At 36.2% G+C, this 14,055-nt stretch overlaps 1 protein-coding gene across 1 annotated transcript in view; it reads right to left on the minus strand.

The window, feature by feature from the left end:
• LOC150089750 (angiotensin-converting enzyme-like) overlaps positions 1-14,055 on the minus strand; it is a 111,545-nt gene that overhangs the window by 49,009 nt on the left and 48,481 nt on the right. Inside the window, 1 exon segment of the mRNA XM_090390091.1 lies at positions 13,414-13,465. Coding sequence (XP_090246217.1) covers positions 13,414-13,465 — 52 coding nt within the window.

Consider the following 14,055-nt stretch of genomic DNA (forward strand, 5'->3'; position numbering starts at 1 on the left):
CAACAGTTTCTCCTCCACTTTGCTTTCAGGTATTACAAAATCACTTAGCTTCCTGTTAGAGTTTGATAAACTTCTGGCATTCCCCGCCTTGAATAACTCCATGTGTGAATGGAGATGCAAAATACTCATTCAGTTGATCAGCTACTTTAGCAGGATCATCAATAGTCGAACCATCTATGTTAAGTGGACCAATCAGATTAATTCCCTTCCTTCTAGATTTTGCATAAGTAAAGAACTCTTTGCTGTTTTTCTTTGCATCCTTTGCAAAGATTTCTCGTAATCTGCCTTCGCCTGCTAACCTGCTTTGTGACTTGATTACAGACTAGCTTATATCTGCCGTAGGCGTCTGTGTTGCCTGATAATTTATATGCATCCCATGCATTTTTCTTCTCTGCCACGAGACTCCTTAATTAATCCGACATCTATTTAAGCCTGAACCTTGAACACTATTTCTTAGTTGGTATGAAAAGCCTAGTAGCCTCCAAGATTAAGTCCCTGAAGGCTTCCCATTTAGAATTCACCGTTGGTAACATCATCAGTTGATCCCACTTTATAGAATTTAAAAACTGTCTGAGACCATTGTCGTCACCTTTAAGAAAACAAACAACCTTCCCTTTACCCTTGATGGTAGTTACATCTTTAAGTAAATCCCACATCAGCACACTGTGATCACTGCCACCTAGTGGTTCCTTTACCTGCAAATTCTTAATGCTGGAATATTCACTGCGGATAATCAGATCAAGGGTATTACCCCCTCTAGTTGCCCCTTGAACATGTTGCTGTGGAAGCAATCCTCCAATAAATCCACAAAAGTCTTGCTAGCGTGCCAGTGACCAACCCACAAGTTCCCGTCAATATCTGGAAAGGTAAAATCCCCCATTAAAAGACAATCTGATTTACTTGCCGATTCTCTTTCTCTGCACAACTGTTCATTGTACTCTACAGAGTCATTAGGCCTATCATATTCTCCTACTCTCATTTTCCCTTTCACAGTGTTTATGTCACACCAAACAGACACTGGGAAAGGGAAAATGAGATTAGGAGTATGACTTAAACACTGGGAAAGGGAAAATGAGAGTAGGAATATGACTTAAACACTGGGAAGGGGAAAATGATGGTAGGAGTATATGTCACACCAAAGAGACTCAACATTGCATTGTCCACCAGTGTCAATTGGGTGCACTTCCTTAGATTTTGTGTTTCTTAATTAACAGCATAACCTCTTCTCCCTTCCTACCCTGTCTGTCCTTTCTATACACATTGTGCTCCCCAAATTCCAATTCTTCACTGTTTATATCTGTGTGACACTATCTCTCTGAAATCCCAACAATAACTGCCTTTGATGGCTTGATTAGCACTTCAAATTCATCAATTTTATTTACCATACTTCTAGCATTAGTATACCTGCAAGTATACATGCACTTGTTCTTACTCTTTGTTACTCTAACACAGCCCATGTATTTACTTGTTTCATGATGACTTCCAGCAGCTCTTGAAGTCTCCAGCAACTTGCTCTCTAGGCTGCTGCTCATTACAATAGAAGCAGTGCAAGAATCACTTGCGCCTCTGCCTGTGGCTACCGTTATTCTTTTAGTCTGCGAATCCTTCCAGTCTAGCAGTTTTCCAACCCACCTAACACTGCTTCGATAGCATCAGCAAATATTCTTGCATCCTTTCTATTCAAGTGTATCCCATTCCTGTAGAAGCAATCTCTCCTGTTAGCAATCACAGACCACGCTTAAAAAATTCTACTCCGTTAGTCTTGAACATGCTCTCCAGGGCCGATTTGATTGACAAGGCTCTCATCATATACCCCCTCCTATCGTGTCTGGGCAGAATTGCATACACTTTCAAATTTAACCCTTAAACTCGCAACTTTTTTTTTCAGCATTGACTGTACTTGTTAAGTAAATCTGCAGATCTATTACTCTTAAGGTCATTAGTGCTAACGTGTAAAACAATATCACTTTTTGTGCCCTTAAAAAATGATATCAGCCCTACAACATCATCAACTTTTGCCCCTGGCAGACATATCCTGGTTCTGTTCCACCTATCCTTTTTGCATAATATATTCCCCGTCTCCCTGACGATAGAGTCATCGACAAGAACTAGTTCCTGCCTGACCATTCAGCCTTGGAGATTGCCGCTGTGTTGCCTGATGCACAGTAGTGCACTCTGGCGTTGAGTTGGACAGCTGAGAGCTTGATTTGCCTCTCATATTAATTTTTTCGAGGGCATTTACCTACACCTCAAACTCTCATAGACGTCCATCAGAACGCTGAGTTGGCACCTAATTTCTTCACAGTCTCTCACCTTGCACACACACACACACACACACACACACACACACACACACACACACACACACACACACACACACACACACACACACACACACACACACAAGACATCCTTCTTGGCTAGATCATGTCCTGTTCTACACAAGTCAGCAAACATTTCACATTTCGAGCATTGTTTTAGACTTTGTTGCGTTGGAGAATTGCCACTTCGGGGCAATTCTCCAACGCAACAAAGATGATATCTGCCTTACAACATCATCAATTTTTGCCCCTGGCAGATATACCCTGGTTCTGTTCCACCTATCCTTTTTGCATAATATATTCCCGTCTCCCTAACAATAGAGTCAGGGGAGACGGGAATATATTCTTAAAAGAAAAGCCGGGAATTTATTCTTAAAAGACGGGAATATATTCTTAAAAGAAAAGCCAGAGCGTTGGAGAATCGCCCCGAAGGGGCGATTCTCCAACGCTCTGGCTTTTCTGTGATGGCTGCTTTGTTACTCTAGTCTGGGTCATGATTCCGTTAAGTATAATTTAATTAACATTGAACTTTAATAAGATTAATAAATTTTACTGATTAATTGATAATACTATACTAATCTAACAGATTTCTAATACAGTGCTACGTATTCCGCTATCTAGTTTTACGTTAAACCTTACGCTATTCGGCATCGTATAACAATGGTGGCAAGTTACGAAACAAAATCTACCAACACTAAAGTATTAACTTTCAAAATCGCTATCTAAATTAAAAAAAAACCACGGAGCTTGGCTAGAACTATAAAGCTACTTATAGAAAATAATTTAGAATAACAATTAAGTCAATAAAACGACTAAATATAAATGAAAACTTATCGTTCGCCGGAGCTGCAAAAATATTGGTCAACGTGGTAATAACCTCGTACTCAATCCATTTTCGCGGTTATTGTCAAACTTAATTGCCGCTGCTTATATAATTTGCTATGCATTTTTGTTGTATCCCCAGAGGTTTAAATAAGATACACCAAGCCGTTATAGTGAAACCTCTGAAGAACTGTGTTTATTTCAGCACATATTTCTAGCAAAACAAAAAAGGGACGTTCCCACACATAAATATGATTTAAATAGCGTTGTATTGTACTTAAATTATATTTACGAATGGGTACTAATCGCAAAAGAACTGCCGTATTATGTTTTTCAATTGTTCCATTATTCAAGGGATAATTTTTCATATGTTGTTCTATAGTAATTATGAATGTTTCTTAAAAACATTCATTTATACTATAGAACAATGTTTTGAAGAAACATTCATTTATATTAAAGTTTATGGTTTTATTTATGGTGTTAGGAAAGTGGAACGAATCCAGTTCCACTGATTCTGTTCTGAACACTTGATACAGCTTTTTCTCCTAATGAGGAATTTTAAATTGCTGTCCCGATCATTTGGGACATAGGATATTTTGGCAGCCATATTTGACATCCTCATACTTGTGATTCCTTTTAGGAAACTAGCTAAAACTACAGAAATTGGCCTGGGGATATTGTCAGATTTTGCCGAAAAGTATGTAGAAGTTGGTACATTTTTCAAGAGCCACCGAAACGCGAATCCATTTCTCTCTGCAATCACTGAACTTCTTTTCGATTAGATTTATGTATTTTTGTTGATTACAATGCAATTTTCGTATTTGTTATCGAGATATATCAATACTGTATACGAAAGTATATTTCGTATTTGATATTTTTCGATAACAATTATTTTTAAAAAGTGTCAGTTCTTTCGTTATGACTCTGCAAATATCGGTTCATCTAGTGACCCACATATTTATTTACAAACCTCTTAATCACAGGGCATGCAAACCCTAGATAATGATGAGAACGCCCTGAAAACTACAGAGAATCAATACATAACAGTCACTAGTACTAAAATACGAGTACATACATTTAAAACACAGCTCCAGTTAGTCCAGTCCAGTAAAAGACGCTCAGGAAGTACAACTCCATTAGAAAAAAAACTCGCTAAAACGCCATCAGCCATCAATTATAATAGTGCACATTGATGAAGTCCAGTCTCCATCCACGTTAGCTGACGTAATTAGATGAAGTCCAAAAGAAGTTATGAGTTCACCAAAGATGCGCTCTCCATATGAAGCACATCTTGGCAGACTGCAAACACTGTTAGCAACAAGTGCAGATAAACCAAATTAAGTCCACCCATCATCAGCAGTCCATCAAGTATATATGATCACTAAATAAAAATATAGTCCAAGCTGAAACTCTTGGCAGCACACAACTCAACAAAGGAAATGCAACTTGGTGACTAGCAGATATTGGGAGTTCAGGAAGTTGGAGCAGAGCAGACTCCCTATCCGTCTACTCTGCTAATAAATATTAATTTGTTCTGATGCACAGCCTGCTAGATCCGCACAGATTTCAAGCAACTGTGCTGCTCCAATTGGAGCTTTTTTTGAGATTTGTAAGAATTGGAGCTATTTAGAGACGAACTATTTTTCTTGAAGAAAAGAGCAGGGGCAGGAGCAGTGAAATCTTTAAGCCGAGAAATGGCTGACTGGCTATTATCAGTAGTGAGAACTAATATATCAAAACAGTCATTAGTATTATATTCAAACGGATAACAGGGAATAGAACGTTGCTGTTCAGGAGAACAAAGTTTTCAAAAAATGGGTAGCAAAAAGATTAACAATGCCAAGAGGGCAGTTGATTGAGATATTCGAATCATTAGTTAACATAGGAATTCTGGAAGATCTCTATAGCTGTTTGAGATAGGATCATAATGATGTGGAATTGATTTTTCCAGTAAGCTAAACTTCAACTGAGTAAGGATATCGAGAATATTGGGATTTCGTAACTTTCTTAACATGACGTCTAAGGGAAGGTAGGTAGCTACCTAGGTAGAAGGAAGGTAGGTAGGAAGGAAAGGTAGCTAAAGTTAGTTTTGAGTTTTAAATACCTTTTGTGGAGGTAATTTTGGCGATGAGTTAAATACGCAAGCTTGTTCGACATCCAGTGACGGAAGTTACTACGATTAGCGGTAGAGAATTTATTGGAACGAACTTAGAAATTTCAGAATAGAGAATTAAGTACAGATAATCAATACAATGACAATCCATCCAAACTTTGGATGGGAATCCAATCAACATTGCCCAGAAACTGATTTAACGAACTCCAGTCAGTGCGCCTAAAGCTGAAAAAGTATCTGTCAGAGGAAGGTTCAGAAATAGAAGAAAATAAATCAATGACAATAGGGAAGTGATCTCTAATTGGATGAAATTATCGCCCTTAGAAATTGTGAAGAGAGTTGATTCACGGGTAAAACTAAATTAAGGTAGGAGGAGTTCTGGGTGGGAAAGGTAAAGGAATTATATAGAAGATGAATACAGACTGCTTCTCTCCTGTCAGCTTAAAGTTCATTTACATTATTTCTTATCTTAGTTGTTTCATATGATTTGTTAAAGAATGATTTATAAAACATGCTGAAACACTTATGTAAAGAGAGAGAACTTCCTCTTACGATATTTTACAGAGAATATTACTACAAACTTGGAAAGCGAAGGTGTAACATTTCCTAAACTGCTTGACTCAAGCAGTTTAGGAAATGTTAAAAGGTGAAACGTGCTCCTTCCACTTAATCAAGTTATTAAAGTCGAAGGAGCACGAATCGAATGTGTTTTCGACTACAGATTTATGTTGTAAAAGACTCACAACTTGAAGAATACTTAAGCCAGGTACAAGCCTATGTATTCGGAGTGCGTTCACCTACAGAGCACGCAACCTCTAATATTAAAAGGTGAAAGTCCAAACAGAGCAAATGATCATGGGAGAACATTAAAAAATGGTAAGAATGAAAAACAGATACACTAATTACTTAAATAGAGAGCGAATCAGATAAACAAAACATTAAATAAAAATAAAAACAGGTTATGAAATGCACTGAAAGTTAATTAAGAGCCTTGGCGAGTCAGGGTGAACTACTCTTGATTTCCCACAATGGCCGAAAAGTAGGTAGGAATCGTCACTCGTTTCAAGAACCAACAAATGCGGGCCCATTTCCACCTGCAATCAGTAAACTGCTTTCAGAATTATTATGTATTATTGTTCATTGAAATTTGTACAGTTCGACAACAGTTATTTAAAAAAGTGTCAGTTCTTTTTCATGACCCTGTACAGGGCCTATCTATTAATTTATCTAGTGATCCTCATATGGAAGAAGATGAACACAAAATGTTTCTCTCCTCAGTACCTAAAGGTCAATGACATTGTTTCTTATCTTAGTATGTAATTTGATTTATTTTGTCCTATAAAAGAATGACTCATAAACATAATGAAATATTTTTGTAAAGATAGAAAAAGCTTTCTCTTACGGTATATTCTAAGCAAACATTTATAATATTTAAATAAGTAGACACCGAAAATAACCCGGAAGGGATTTATCAGAAGAGAAAAACATTATTATATAGGATTGGGCACTGAGGAGACATCAATTTAATCATCAACACGTTAATCTTTATTTACTGACTTTACTGACATAAACATTCATGTAATATCAAATGACAAAAAAATTATAATATATTTTTTTTCGGTTTTAAAAAATTCATTATCTTTGTTTTTCAGAGAAGAGGAAAAGAACTTCGGCCTTCTTACAGGCAATTTGAATAGAACCAGAGTCAATTCCCCTTATTGAACAGAATGATTTCGTATTTCTTATAAAGTAAAAACAAAAAAATGGAGTATTATATTTTAGTTTTATTTAAGCCATTCGTCTTTTCAAGGAGAATCCCTCTTCGGAAATTTTCAAAGTTTTATAATTACTGTTAACAATCTGGAATATGAAATTTTTGTTACATGGCTCTTGTATTTCCTGGACAGATCTTTTGTTTCTACGGATTGGGACTTTTATCTGAAAATGAAATAAATAAATAAAATTTTAAAAAATAATAAAAATTAATTTAGATGTGTTTCTAGCCGTGCGATATTTCGACACTTCAATAAAATTTTAAAATAATGTAGTCTAAGTCAATTGGGTCTGCTTCACTCGTAGGTCCAAATGGTATGACTGCCTCCAATATAGATAACATCCCTACGCCTATCGTTAACGATAACAAAAAACTATTTTCTTTTCGCTGAAAGTAAAAGTATTATCTCAGAGTTGATATCCTAATTTTACTGGCTGATTGTTTTAAATTTTACCGAGAAGCAGCTAAAGCTATAAAGTGTCAATATATTGTGTTTGTAAACTGCATGTATTCTATGGACGATCAGTCTCTTTTTCTGGATAAAAAACCGATTTCCTCAGAAAAATGATCATAATAGAACCCTGTCTGAGACCAACCAACTCGGCCACTGTGTGAAAAAAAAAAAAAAGAACGGAACTCGAACCCATGAGCCTTTGTTTCACTGTATGGAAGTTGTTGTTATAGTAGCAGGGTTTTAGGAGTATTGGCGACTAAGGCCATAATTGCTCGGTGTATATTGTCTGTAAATTGCGTGTGTTCTGTGGTCGCTTTTCTGTTTTGCTGAACGAAAAACCCGAGTTTCCTGGATATAAAGCTATGCTACCATTGCCTGAGACCAACTAACTTAGTCACGTTGTTAAACACGCCGGTAAATTCTAATCCTGTCGGCGTCGACAAAATTCGAACTCAGGTCTTTTCCATGTGGTGTGGGGAGGACTGCGATTCTACCAACTGTGCTACTCACAAGGGCTCTGTATGAAAATGAGAGCGATCATAACCACTAGTGTTAGTACTCGATACTTAATCGTCTTTTGAGTTTTGACACAGTCTGCATTAGGACAGTCGCTTCATCACAAATCGCTCTCAAAATCAGCAGGCATACACATACTTTTGGACATCAAATCACTAGTACATATTATTTTCTTAATAAAAAGTCAAAAGCGGAAGCTGCAAATGTAATGCGTGAATCAAAAAATTACGAAGACCAAGAGCATATTATGTAGAGTCTTTCCATTCAATGTGCGACGGCATCATAGCTTCATTTCTTTATTAACAGGTCCGTTTTACTTCTAGAAAGAGGTTTACGCTGTAGGATATCAAACCAAAAAGAATAAATTACTTAATAACTAATTTGCGACACTAGCTTGTTTACTGCAGATGATTGTAGGATGAACACTCTTTCACAGGGTCGGCTGTCGAAAGAAACCTGTTTGATTTTTTTTTATTTTATTTTATTATTTTTTTTTTGGTAAGTGACCTCCTGTATAGTGAACCTTGAACATAACCTTGAACTTCGTGTCAAATACAGGAAAATAAAACCAGTAATTTCGGTTATTAGCATACGAAGCTCCCTATGTTATTGAACTTTTATTCAGCAAATTGCTTAAAACTAGCATAACCAGATTGTGACAACCCTAAAGGCATGAGAATTGCAAAGTTTTCTCTTAGTTTTATGTCTATTAAATACGTTCAAGTATTTTGTGAAATGCTAGTGCTCCTAAAATCGCTTAAAAGACATTGTCCCAGCATGCTCAAGTCATTAAATTAGGTTTTCTTAATAATCTATAAAGAAACTCGTTTTACGAAACAACGAAGAAACTTTTCGAACATTTGTCCAGAGAAATATGGATAAAGGAGAAGGGATTATAGTCTACCATATTAAAAATATGGCATTCTAGAATTTTCTCTTTGAGGGAGGCATATTTTCAAGGGGAAAAAAAAGTTAGAATAAGGTAGAAGGGAAGCCGAATATCGTGAATCTTGAAAAGGAATATTGTATATTTACATAAAATATTTCAAAATTAAAAAAAAAACAATTTTTTTATTATTCTAATTTTAAATATTCTATTTTTAAATAACCGCACCTGTGACGAAATGATAAAAATATCATCGTTCGTTTAGCTCACAAACCAGTTTAAAAAAATAGTAAGCGAGGAAATCGTTTGAAAATCTATTCCTGAAGTTAATCTAGGAAGGGTAAGTGTAAGTGGCGCAGTGGGGAAAGTTTACCGAAGCGATAATATTCACCTGGGAGCTTTAAGCTTAAACAAATAACCCGAGGAGAATTCCTGTTACGCAACGATTTTTTGCCTTTCTTGTTTCTCAATAGCAGGAAAACAAAAATTTTGAAATGTCCTCGCTGACCTCTTTTTTTTTTTTTGACCAAATGATGGAAAAAATGTGAAATGTATTATATTTCGAAATGTTTCACATTGCTTGATGTACTACGAAGAGTTGTGGGCAGCACTTTTAATGCGGAATTCTTAGAAATTTGAAACTCTGGTTTCTCTCTTGTGTGACAGGTCCATCGAGAGGAAAATAAATTATGCGTGTGTTAAGAGAAAGTTCAGATCACGAAAATGGTATCGCTGGGTAGGAGGGGAATACTAATGGGGCGAGTTTATCACACCGCTATTTTATTTATTTTTGTTAATGAATGAAGTAAATTGTTCTACGCAGCGTTATATTATTATTTATAACATTTCCTAGGAACATGGGGAAACGAGTAATAAACAGATATTAATTATTGATAATAACAAAGTTGGTTTACGAACCTAGCATAGCTGAAAAAGGGAACCGAATTGTAAATAGTTTGACCGAAAACGGATTACAAAATATGTCGTGACATTCTTTAATCTTGTACTGGAGTATTTCGAAGCAAAGATTGGCCAGAACGAAATATGCCTTAAACTGCTGACCGATAAAACCATTAAATTGAAACAGAAGATTATTATTATAACGATGAATAAAAGTGATCAAATAATCCATTACTTATAACAACAACTGTTTGCATAGTTTCTGAAATGTTGGTTATTAAACGTTGTGAAACACTAGCAGAACGTTAAATAAGTCCCAACAGTTTGAGAGTACGAGAAACAATGATATTAATATGTTTGGAAGTATGCAATCATAATTCAGACAGATTCGTAAGTCAAGAGAGGAAGCCAACTGTGATTAAGTTGATTTACTCTCTAATTTGTAAAGGAAATCACACGAAGGGTCATTTATAAAGCAGATCCCGCAAAGAGATCACTTGTGCTGCAGATCACACGAGTTTGTTTGCTCTCTGATTTGTAAAGGAGATCACGCACAATTTGTAAAGCAGTTACTTTTCTATCCACCAAACTTTACAATGAATTATTGATAGGCGGTTTGCAAACGAAATTTAACACTGAAACAAATATTTTTTATGGTATGAAGAATTTTTCATCAATTCAAATATTTTTCTAAAACGATCTGTGATTTTTAAAACACCATTTAAATTTAAACCATTAAAATTAAAAGAGATGAAGGAGAAAGATTTTAATCTTTCTCCTTCATCTCTATCATGGAACACCTTCATCTTTACTAAACTTTATGTATTTCAGCTTATTGATTGACTTTAATCTAGCACAGCTATTTTTAAGCGTCTCATTAACATTGAGCACCAACGAAGGGTCTAGGAGGTTGAGTGTTGTTGTTGAAGGTTTGGCACAAAGGCTATAGAGGCCATATTGTTCTTTTCAAATTATTAATATAAAAGTTTCAAGTTTGTAAGTTTTTAGAGGTGAGAGAATGTCCTTATCTTCTTTAGGAAGGAGAAAAATTTATCTAGGCTCTTCATTTCCCAAAGTGTGCTTATGGCTATAGGTTCCTGTAAACCTCCAAAATACAGAAATGTTTCTAGCCTTCCCTGATGATAATACGAGCATGGAAGGCTAGATAATCGAATATGTTTTATGAAAACATTATGGAAGTGAGTGCACTGTGAAAGGCCTTCGTTTCTGAGAAGGCAAAGATGAATTATATGAGTGTCCAATGCGTGCTCTTGTAAGAACCACTTATTTTCTTACTTTCCTGGTGTGGAGGTCCAGAAGCATGGCTAGGTCTTAATTTCTATAAGTTTATTGTTGCTATATTCTTGCCATTGTGAGTAATAGGCTTTTCGCATGATGGGTTTGCAGTTTTGAACAGGAATCTTCAATCAATCATATTGGAATTTATTGGTTGTTTTGGTACCTGATCTGCGTTTTCATTTCCGAAAAGAATCAGCTGAAATCAAGAAGATCGTCCAAAAAAGTATCACATGAATAAGGTTTAAATCGTCTGACTATTATTACCATGACAATATAATAGATTCCTTAACTTTGTTAAGATTTTATTAGCAAACGTTGTATTCAAGCAAACATTTGCGTCCCTTTATGTCATTTTAATCCCTTTATTTTTTTAAATAAGGGATTAAAAATAATTCATGGTATGAATTATTTATGCGTATGCTATACGTGTAATAATTGCACCCTAATCTGAATTCACCATAAATATATTATATGAATATTTAAAGAAAATCTAATTTCCACCTATTGCCATATATCAAAAGTTGTCCCCCCTACTGCGAAGCGCATTCTTAGGACGCTTGCATTCAAGTTAGCACCTGTTTCTCGTAGCACAAGTGAGTAAATAGCATCTAAATTCTGAACTGTCGAAAGCAGCTGGGGAAAAACCTGTTTGTTTGTTGATGATGTTGCTTTTCTAGTCTGCAAGGAGACAAATGTCAGAACGGTAGACACGACCTTCACGACCTAGGGAGGGGGAGGGGGTTCCAATGTGGGAAACAAGGTAACCGCCCTCATCATCATATCTTTGAAGTTTTGCTTGTAACCAGTTTCCACCATTCTTGATATGTGGAATGACGTCGTCATGCATAAATTGTTATGCATGACGTCTTCATGCATAAAGTTGAGGTCACCTCAGTTCAGAAAATTGGGGTGACCTTAACTTGTAAATGGACAAAGTCTTGTTTTACGGACAATCTCAAAAAAAGTTTCACATTAGGTGAATGCAGAGCGTTTGTACATCACCATCTACATTGTCCAGATGTGAGTGCTGTCTGCATCCAACAGGTGCAAGCATTCACAGCTCTGTTAAAGTGTGATGACGCTCAGTTCTACTGTGGAAATAAGCATCACACCTTACGATATTCTAAGGTCACGCATTCCCGCTTCTCTTCGTTCTAGAAAGCTCGGCGCAAAAGCTGTTTTAGGTTATGAATCGCCAACAAGGAGATGGCGAATGGTGGATGAACAATGACGTAACGCATTGTTGCCCATTAATAGTAATTTAGGTATTAAGGTCACTAATTTTAGCTATCTAGCAAGTTTTAGAATCTGATTATTTATTTATCTTTATTTAAATTTAATACACATTTTATGTACTTTTATTATATTTAACTATTTTATATTTAATTTATATTATCTGTTTTTTTATTATTATTATTGTAATCATCTAGACGTATAATTATACGCTGAAAAATTTCGTCCAGAAAAATAGGCACATCCACCGACTGCAGAACATATGCAATTTACAACCATTACAGTATATGCGAAGCCTCATGGTCTTGACCGCCTTGATTCTAGTTATGAACAACAACATTACGGATAATGCTAAATGATTGTTCTCTCTTCACTGCTTCTACGCAGAAGAAAATATCAGACAGATTTGAGGTGCATTACTCTTTTAACGCTAAGAATTGTGGTGGAGAACCATCTTGCTGCCATAATTACATTAATTATGGCAGCAAGATGGCTCTCCACCACATTTCGAAAGAAACTTTCTTAAGAGATAATTTCATCCAAAAGTAGAGCATATCTTTTAACACACGAATGCACTCCCCTGAATAATCACATCAACCCATATGGTTATTCAGTGTGGATTATAAACAAAGACAGAACTACATAGTGTACATAGTGTTTGGGGACACTATAATAAATAAATAAATTTTCGGTTTATACTCCGGGACGACCAAACGGTCAGAGGATAGTTCACAAGATAGACAGAATACGAGAAACAGCACTGTATTTAGCAGTCACGGGCTTGAACCCCGGTCCCTCAAGGCACGTGTACTTATGCACCCGCGACCTGACCACTCGGCTATGGCGGCCACTATGTAGATTTTGTGTTTGTTTATAACCCACACTGAATAATCATATGGGGTTATAAACAAAGACAGAATCTACAACCGAAAATTAGAACCTGGATCACTCACATAAAGGCTCTAATACACCATTGAGTTTCAGACAATAACAGTGAGGAATCTCTGCAGTGCCGGATGTTGCGCAGTGGTCCAAAGATGCAGCTTGCATATTGAAGACAATTTCTGCAAATTATTCTTCGTAATGCCATTACACCAACTTCGGTAAAGTCTCTTGCTGATGTAATAAATTATACTTATTTAAACAGCTAAAAATAGTAAAATAACATTAATTATATTATTTTAGAAGTAGTTAACCCACCCTCCTTCTATTCAGGTTTTCAACCGCCCTCCGAAGAGAAATTCAATAATTGCTATAATAGCTGATGATGGAAAAGAACGCCTAGTCTAAAACTTGATGAGTTTCCCACATTTGAGATAGTTCCAACGATGCGGGAATTCAGTAGTTTTTCCTTCGATAGACCGATACGAGTCTCCGACACCTTCAAGCTTGTTTTAAGGCCATTTTCTTCATTGTTGTACCTCGTGACGGGTATTGCTACCAAGTACACAGGGTGGTTGTTGTTATGTCTGGTGTTACTATTGGTCGAGGAACTCTCTAACTATCCTACAGGTGTTCAGGATTGCGACTTTCTGGAATTCCTTGTATATGTTCGCTGGGAAGACCTATTGCTGCTGGGCTGTTATGTAGGATCTTTGGCACCATACCTGTTGTTGACACGATGATCGGGATGGTCATTACTTGTTACATATGCCACATGTCTTTGATCTGTCTTAGGTTCGTGTACTTCCTGATTATTATTATTATTATTAGCCACATAGTGCAAGGAAGTCTGAG

This window comes from Mastigoproctus giganteus, chromosome 2, assembly GCF_048544385.1.
Source record: "Mastigoproctus giganteus isolate SK-2022 chromosome 2, ASM4854438v1, whole genome shotgun sequence".
Classification (NCBI taxonomy): domain Eukaryota; kingdom Metazoa; phylum Arthropoda; class Arachnida; order Uropygi; family Thelyphonidae; genus Mastigoproctus; species Mastigoproctus giganteus.